The sequence below is a fragment of the Scatophagus argus genome, chromosome 16, assembly GCF_020382885.2.
Source record: "Scatophagus argus isolate fScaArg1 chromosome 16, fScaArg1.pri, whole genome shotgun sequence".
Taxonomy (NCBI): Eukaryota; Metazoa; Chordata; class Actinopteri; family Scatophagidae; genus Scatophagus; species Scatophagus argus.
The window spans coordinates 20444612-20453437 of record NC_058508.1 but is presented as its reverse complement, the minus strand read 5'-3'; the positions used below and the strand labels follow the sequence as shown (position 1 = coordinate 20453437).

Below are 8826 nucleotides of genomic sequence, written 5' to 3'. Positions count from 1 at the left end.
CATAGTAAATTGGAACTACAGAATATAACCTGTGTAACATACAGTGCATCTGAACAGTATTCACACCGCTTCGCTTTTTGCACATTTTGTTATGTTACGGTCTCATTCCAAAATTAATTGAATTATTTTTTTTCCTCAAAATTCTACACAAAATACCCCATACTGACAAAATGAAACAAGTTTGCTTGATTTTTTTGCAAATTTATTAAAAATAGAAAAACAAAAATATAACACACATAAGTATTCACACCCTGTGATCAATACTTCGTTGAAGCCCCTTTGGCAGCAATTACAGCCTCAAGTCTTTTGAGAGTCTGATCCTATAAGCTTGGCACTCTTATTTTTGGGCAGTTTCTCCACTCTTCAATGCAGAACCTCTGAAGCTCCATCAGTCTGGATGGGGAGCGTCAGTGCAAAGCCATTTTCAGATCTCACCAGAGATGCTCAATAGGGTTAAAGTCTGGGCTCTGGCTGGGCCACTCAAGGACATTCACAGTGTTGTCCTGAAGCCACTACTTTGTGATGTTGGCTGTATGCTTAGGGTTGTTGTCCTGTTGGAAGATAAACCTTTGCCCCAGTCTGAGGTCCAGTGCGCTCTGGAGCAGGTTGTCAGCAAGGATGTCTCTGTACATTGCTGCAGTCATCCCTGGACCCTTACTGGTCTCCCAGTTCCTGCTGCCACAAAACATCCCCACAGCATGGTGCTACCACCACCATGCTTCACAGTAGGAATGGTATTGGCCAGGTGATGAGCAGTGACTGGTTTCTTCTAGACATGATGCTTGTTATTCATGACAAAAAGTTCAATCTTTGTTTCATCAGACCAGAGAATTTTGTTTCTTGTGGTCTGAGAGTCCTTCAGGCGCCTTTTGGCAAACTTTCATATGCATTTTACTGAGGAGCGGCTTCCACCTGGCCACTCTACCATATAGGCCTGTTTGGTGGAGTGCTGCAGAAATGGCTGTCCTTCTTGAAGGTTCTCCCCTCCCCCAGAGCAACACTGGAGCTCAGTCAGTGACCACTGGGTTCTTGGTCACCCCCCTGACTAAGGCCCTTCTACCCCGATCACTCAGTTTAGTTGGGCCCACAAGAATCCTGGAGGTTCCAAACTTTTTTATTATGGAGGCCACTGTGCTCTTTGGGACTTTTAATCTTTCTGTTCCCTTCCCCAGATCTGTGCCTCGACAGATCGACTCAGAGGTCTAGAGACAAACCCTTTGACTTCATGGCTTAGCTTGTGGTCTGACACGCGCTGTCAACTGTGAGGGCTTATATAGACTCAGGTGTGCCTTTCCAACTCATGCCCAATCAGCTGAATCTACCACAGGTGGGCTCAACTCAAGTTGTAGAAACCTCTGAAGGATGATCAGTGGAAACAGGAGGCACCTGAGCTCAATTTTGAGTGTCATGGCAAACAGTGTGAATACTTATGTTCATGTTACATTTTTTGTTTTTCATTTGTAATAACTTTGCAAAAAATTCAAGCAAACTTGTTTCACTTTGTCATTATGAGGTATTTTGGGTAGAATTTTGAGAAATTTGATCCATTTTGAAGTGAGACTGTAACATAACAAAATGTGCAAAAAGCAAAGCAGTGTGAATACTTTCCGGATGCACTGTACGTATCGCGTCATGTTCTGGTCTAAATTTAAACGTGTCCAGGGCTTTGGATTACAACCAAACAGTTAATTTAGTGAGGCAGCAGCCTCAGCTGTGCAGTGTGTTTGGAGCTCAGCATATGTTAATGCTTGTTAAAAAAAATTCTCAAGATAACCACAAATTAAAAGAAAGCATGTCTGACCTCTTTTTAAAACCCTAAAATACTGTTTGAATATTTAAAGCCAACAATCACACAAGACAAAAGCTAAATGAGGGAGTGAACCTTTAAACAGTTTGCACCTTTGACATAATTGATTAAGCACATTTGCTGAATAGATTTAACATAATTTAACTGATCTGTGAATAACAAATATTTACTTCAATTTGACTTCATGTCATTTGCCTTTGTGCAAACGTGTTGTGTTGTGACAATGAATCTTAACATTGAGCCATTTAATGAATGTGAATGAAGGTCTCCATTATCCTGCCCCTTCAATAACTTCTCCTACATTAACTCTGAATTCAAAACTATGGGCTTTGAAACATGAAAGCATCATGAACACACCACATTTTTACTAAAGATTACTTGAAGTCTGTTTATTACTGTAAATGCTTACACATATGCTCAGAGTTTACATTTATTTGGATTTACTTGCTGTGATACAGCTCTACCACCATTACAATGATTCAGAAATGAGCTAAATACATGTTTTAAGGCTGTTAATGAAGCAAGATTACATAACAGAATTAAAGCTCCGGCAAAATAATTTTATTCTCATATACAGTCATTGTATGTTAAAGCATGTATTACTGAATCTGTCACAGCTCATATGGATGAAGCAACAACGAACTGGACCCAAACGTAGATGATAGAAGCAGAACTAATGCAGATCAAAGACTGATTTACAAAATAAGGCTTAGTATGCCCCAGTGCAAGCAAGGATCCAAACAAAAAAAGCAATTTAAAACAGGCAAAAAATTAAAAAATCCTGCCAGGACCAGGAAAGAATCCAGGACAAGACAACAGTAAATACAAGAAAGAAGTGAAGCGCTTAAGATAGCAAAATCAGTGAAAACAAGAAAGTTTATTAGAATTACAAAATTAAAACAGTGGAAAGAATTTCCCTCCAGGGATAAATAAAGGAATTCTGATTCTGAAAGACAGATCAAGCAGGTACCTCCATTGACACCACAAACAAAACAAAAATTAGTCGTCATTGTATGAAGCAAACATTTCAGTACTGATGTGGTTTAGTTTCTCAGTCAAATGAATGAGGCAGAAGAGGAAACAAGCATTATGTAAATACAATCTGATCAAAGTAATGTGCTCTGATCCTAATAATAATAATACAATAACTGTTAAACACACAGTGACTCATTAGATAAGGTTGAAAATGGTCCTTCTAAATCCCATGTTTTTGTTTTTCATTTTTCTTTTTGCTTGCAATTACTCTTATGGAATGGATTACTGAATGACACATAAAGCATTTTGTATTGTGAAAAGCTTCGTATTGACATGTGCTCTGATAAACTGAATCAAGAAATAAATCAGACTTACTGCCCATAAAAGAGTTAAAATAGCTTAAGACCCAACAAGCTGACAATATTGGATCCTTATTAGTCTTGAAGGCATCTACAGGCTACTTTTCAGGATAATCACAGAGATCATGAAATTTAATGCCCTTTTACTCCTGGTTCCATTCTTCACATAAATTAATTGCTGAGCAGATCCACGCCACATAAAGAGACCAACAGATCGATATAGCCAACTAGATGGCTATGCTGATTGGACAAATTAATTAATGTTTCATGTTCATCAATGATTTATTATGATTACCAAGACAGGATTTGTGGTTTATTCACATTAATCAGTGCAAAAAGTCACATGTCTCAGATCTTCTCGATCCCAGGATAAAAGTGCTTGTCCAGGACGGCTTTGTTTTCCTCTGATGTCTGCTGACCTTCACACAGGGAGTCATGGATCTTCTGCCATGAGTCCATCTCTGAGCTCCAGAGTGCAGCTCTGGCTCTGATGAACTGTGAGACTTCAGCCTCACTGCCTTTGGACAGACTGATGCTGTCTTTACAGATGAAGAAGATGTCCATGCCAACGAAAAGAGCATTGACTGCAACGAAACCTGCTCTGGCTGACTTGCTGAGAGCGAGCACTTCACTTTTCAACAGCTTAGCAGCAGAGACAGATTTAGCGAATGCACCAATGCCTTTTCCGGCAGCACCAGGAGCTGTATCACTCCCCCCTATTTTGGTTTTTGTTTGACTGGTCACCTCCTCCAGACAGTCCTGCAGAGCCTGCACATCCTCCATGAAGCTCTGGAAGGCTTCACTGGCTTTCTTCTGTTGTTTTCGGTTTACTCCAATCTCTGTGGCAGTAGTGACAGCACTGTTGACTCCACTGGTTATTCCTAGCCCTACACCAGTCATCGTCAGACCTAGAGACAGTCCTGCTGTTACAGGGATTAATGCCAAACCAACAATGGAAAGCACACCTCCAACTGCCCCCACTGAGCTGCCTGCCACACTGGAGATCTTTGCCCCTTTATTCATCCTGTCTAGCCGAACAGCACACTCCTCCATGTCTTTTAGAAACTGCAGCATCCTGGATCGACACTCACTGAACTGATTGATGAAGACAGAACATGAAACCTTCTGGAATGAGAACACCATCCGGAAGTGCTGGTTCATCCTGACAAAGTGGAAAAAAAATGAATCTGCTAATTAACACTTATTATATCACAAAGGATTAAAGTTGTACCAATACATGTTAAACAATAAAGCCAATAAGCAAATAAACATGATAAATAAATAAAAATAACTGATTAAAAAAACATAGCAAGTTTGAAGGAGCTACTAGCCGCCATATCTGCAGGCATCTTCCAGTCAAACAAAAGTTGTCAAGTTCCTCGAGGGGGATCCCACAGCCTTCCCAGGCCAGATGGGACATGCAATCCTTCGAGCGAGTTCTGGGTCTGTCAGGGCTTCCCTGGATCTCCGGAAAAACTTCCAAAGGAAGGCACCCAGGATGATATTAATTAGATGCCCAAGCCACCTCATCTGACTCCTTTTGGCACAAAGGAGCAGTAGCTTTACTCTACAGATGTCTGAGCTCAGGTCCGCAGCCCTGTGGACCTACTTCCTGCAGGGAGAGGTGCTGGGGTCAGGTGAATTGTATGCTGGGTGGCAGGCAAAAACAGGAGCCTGGACATGCTGACTCCTGGCATGACAGGCTGGTCTTGTAAATGTGGAAACTATCCTCTGTGAAGGAAGGAACTGGAGCTGGTGCAGGAGGTAGAGTGGAACCAGCTAGATATAGTTGAGTTCAGCTCTACACACAGCACTGGTTTTGGAACCAGACTCCTGAAGAGGAGGTGGAATTGCCCAGGGTGCCCTTCCTGAAGTCTCTGTGTGGTGTCTTGGAAAGGGTTCCACCTATAGTGACTTGAGGTGACGAGAGGAGCAGAATTTTGAAATGATCACAACTTGGTGGTGAGTTGAATCAGATGGTGGTGGTGGGTAGAGAGGGTCAACTGGGAACATCTAGCAAAAGCCTCATTGGCAAGGTTTTCAACTCTCACCTGTGGAAGATTTTTTTTACATATCCTGGGGAGGTCAGGAACACGGAGTCTGAGTTAGCCACACCGAAAGTCTCCTTTGTAGAGGTGGCTGTCAAGAACTGTGGTCAAAAGGTCATGACTGCTCGTTATGGTGGCAATCCAAGAACCCACAGGTGGACATTGATGGTGAAGGAAGGAAGGTCAAGCTGAAGAAGAAGGTCTTTTGGGCTTGGCTGGCTCAGGGATCTTCTAAAGCAGCAGACATGTACCAGGAGACCAGAAGGGCTGCAGTTGCTGCTGTACCAGACATTTGTGGCTAAGAGGGAGCAGAGCCACAAAGCAAAACTATCAATTTACCAGCTACCTTCACATATGGTCATGAGTTCTCGGTTACCGAAAGTAAAAGAAACTATGGATAAGTGGGACAGAAATGAGTTTCCTTTGTAGGGTGGGCGGAGGGTGAGGAGGACATCTGGGGAGTGTTTGGAGTGGAGCTGCTGCTCCTTCTCTCTGAAAGTAGTCAACCCTTTGGAGCTTTTCAGGACACATCCAACTGGAAGGACACCCTGGGGTATAATCAGAACTCACTGGAGGAATCACATCCCAAGCTGAGGAAAATGGATGGATGGATGGTTCTGATTGTAAAAGTTATGTGTGCTTATTGAGGCAACATTTAGGTTTTTTGAACATTTTTTATCATTCAGTTTTTGGGCTGTAATAGCAGATGATGGTTTGGACTGCTGTGTTTGCTTATCATATTTACAAGCATGAGAAGAGAAACACATTAGAAACACTCAGACTGCAATCCAGTAAAACACCAACACCTCAGTAATAATGTGTATTACAACACCTCAGTAATAAACATTAAGTAGAATTCTCACCTTTCCGACAGTGTCAACACAAAACAAAAATTTAGCATTTTTATCAAAATAGAATTCGTGGCAAAGCTGTATGTGCATACAATTGTCTAATAAAGCTAGTAAGTGTATAAATAGATGTAATAATGATAATAAAAAACAAAACACAAATCAATAGTGCATATTGATAGTGCCTACCTGATTTCCTGCAGCTGATTAATGTGACAGAGAATTCTTTGTACATCACCTTCAGACAAATCCACATCGAGGTCTACCTTAGTTTCCGAAGTTATTCTCTGGAAACATTGCCTAAAAATGGAAAAATTGCTCACAGTGTGCTGTATGTTAGCACATTATGTGCGTAAATGCTATGTGCATGTAAATATGTTAAATTAATTATTTATTATTTGCAAATTCACATTTAACAGCTCAGGCTCCAGTGTACAAATAACATAATAATAATAAGTACGAAATACCTTTTCTCCAGCTTGTCGCAGATTATCTGAGTGGTCTGTATGTATTTGGCCAGCTGATATGCCAGCACTTCTACATTCTGAAGTCTGGCAAGGAAGAAGACGTTTGCATCTCTTTTGAACTCGAGGAGGAGGGGGCAGATTTCTCGCGCAGCACTGATGGCAGACCAAACTTGTTTAAGGCTGATCCCTTCTGATAGATGTAACGCCTGGTTCTCCTCCATGAACACAGGAAGTGAGGTGACTGCCAACTTCTCCACTGCATCCAGGAAGCAGTCAAGTTTCTTCAGACCTCCCAGAGTGTCCGCCAGCACAGCAGCCAGCTCCCCCTCCAGCTTTGCTCGCCTGCTGTCTGCAGTCACCTGGGTCACCTTGCTCTTCAAAAATTCCCCCATGGCCTTACCTTTGTTCTCTGACTGGGTAACATGGCTGATGTTTAGCTTAATTTTGTCAGCATTTTCTTTAATGTTCTTCATGTTGGTCAACTCTGTCTCCCTTGCAACTATCCATTTAGAGATCCTCTGACAGAATCCGCTCACTATCTTAATGTAAGTGAGGGTATCTGTGGTGTAGCGGCACAAGGCCTCTTGTAGCTTCTTTCTGTCAGGTACAACAACATCGTCTGTAGATTAAAATCTATCATCTCTCACTGACTTGTCAAAACAAATTAAAGTAATCCACTGAACAGTTGCTTTTGGCCATAGCAAAAGTGATTACAACAGGAAACATGGAAATTTCAACAGGTGATGGATCATCGTAAAATATTTCAGTCTAAATTTCACTTTAACTTTGTCTAACAAGTCTCAGGAGTCCCACAGGGTTCAGTTCTTGGACCTTTGAGCTTTAATGTGCACATTCTGCCACTGTTTGTTGAACAGGACACCATGGGACATGATGTACAATTAACGGACTTTACACCCACTTGCACTTGAGATTTGAAACAGTAACTTGACTCAATAATAATAATATTAGTGGAAATCAGTATAAATTATATAACATTTAAATATAAATTGAACCAAACAATTGTAAAAATATTCAAACTTTACCTTTGACCTGACATCTGTATGTCTCCACTTGATACAGCTTGCCTGTGACTGAGGGTGTGACAGAAAAAAAATGATCAGACTATGAAACTGCTATCAAATATCGCTGGACGATGAACCTCGTAACATAAGTCTGTGCAATTCATTCAGGGAGGCTTGGTTTTGTTTTCATGCCTTTTAAACATTAAACCACACCCTGTCATGCCAAGAACTTTGGAGCTGAAGGGTGACAGAAGATCGGGTGTCGTTTCTTTTGTTCCTGAACCACGCAGCAACATCATTTATACGCTCATGTGTTACAAACGACAGAGCCTTTCAAAGATGCCTCTTTCATACCTGATCATATCACCTGTTACCAATTAACCTGTTTACCTGTGGAATATTCCAGACTGGTGGTTTTTGATCAGTACAAAACTTTGCTAGTCTTTTGTTGCCCCAGTCCCATATGCTGTGTCACTGCTGTCAAATTCAAAATAAGCATACGTAAATCCATGAAGTTGATGAGGTCAAACATTAAATATATAAAAATATACTCTCTTTGTACTGTTTCAATTGAATGTGCGTCAGTGATCAGCAAAGTCTCACTTTCTTCTTTCTTTTTATGTGTGTTTTACACAGCATCCCATCTTGTTGGAATCAGGGTTTTGGTGACACCAAAACTCATTCAGAAGCCAGCATACGTCTTACACAGGTGTGTCAGTCTGCTGCTGAGCAGGGAGGCTACAGCTGCTTTTCACAGCTCGTTAACTGGGAAAAACCAGCTGCCTGCTGTGCTGGAAGTGCTGCTTGGTACCTTAAAGAATACAGGGAAAATAAATAATTTCTCAACACACATAGTTAAAACTTTTGCCCCAAACATAAAAAATAAATCATACATTGAATGCATTAAATTTTCATTGTGTCATCTGGACACAAATCTAACAAATCTACAAGTTTGTAGAGGAGATTTCAAAAATTACATACAGAGAAACAAAATCTTTATAAGCTACAGTTAAATTATCACAAGTTATAGCTTTCATTAAACATAACTTCTTGGTGGTTTGTTCTTTATTAGTTGAATAAAAAACAAACTTAAGTCAAGATATTAAAATCCTTTTAACATCGATATTTGTTTGTTGTGAAATTTTAACACAGACTGAAAAACCGTGAGAAAAGTGAGACTGTGTGGTAACACTTTTCATGTTTATGATGGTCTCGTTTGTTTAACAAACAGGCTTAACCACATATTTAGTGAACACCTCGACCGTTTCTTATCGCTGCCCCTGCCAACAGAGATTTCACT

At 40.8% G+C, this 8826-nt stretch overlaps 1 protein-coding gene across 4 annotated transcripts; it reads right to left on the bottom strand.

Moving 5' to 3' along the window:
- Positions 1-2181: 2181 nt before the first annotated feature.
- On the bottom strand, positions 2182-8236 carry LOC124073666. 4 transcript variants are annotated; one of them, XM_046416059.1, is made up of 6 exons: positions 8130-8230; positions 7917-8003; positions 7548-7595; positions 6505-7101; positions 6227-6337; positions 2182-4303 (listed from the first exon to the last, which is right to left on the bottom strand). In XM_046416059.1, exons 3-6 carry the CDS (start codon positions 7559-7561, stop codon positions 3490-3492), a joined length of 1536 nt encoding a protein of 511 aa, XP_046272015.1. In that variant the 5' UTR covers positions 7562-7595; positions 7917-8003; positions 8130-8230; the 3' UTR covers positions 2182-3489. The 4 variants fall into 4 exon arrangements, with proteins under 4 accessions (XP_046272015.1, XP_046272016.1, XP_046272013.1 ...); XM_046416060.1 differs by lacking the exons at positions 7917-8003; positions 8130-8230 and adding an exon at positions 7740-7845 and having other exon boundaries at positions 2182-4049; positions 4233-4303; XM_046416057.1 differs by lacking the exon at positions 7917-8003 and having other exon boundaries at positions 8130-8236.
- Between the last annotated feature and the right edge of the window lie 590 nt (positions 8237-8826).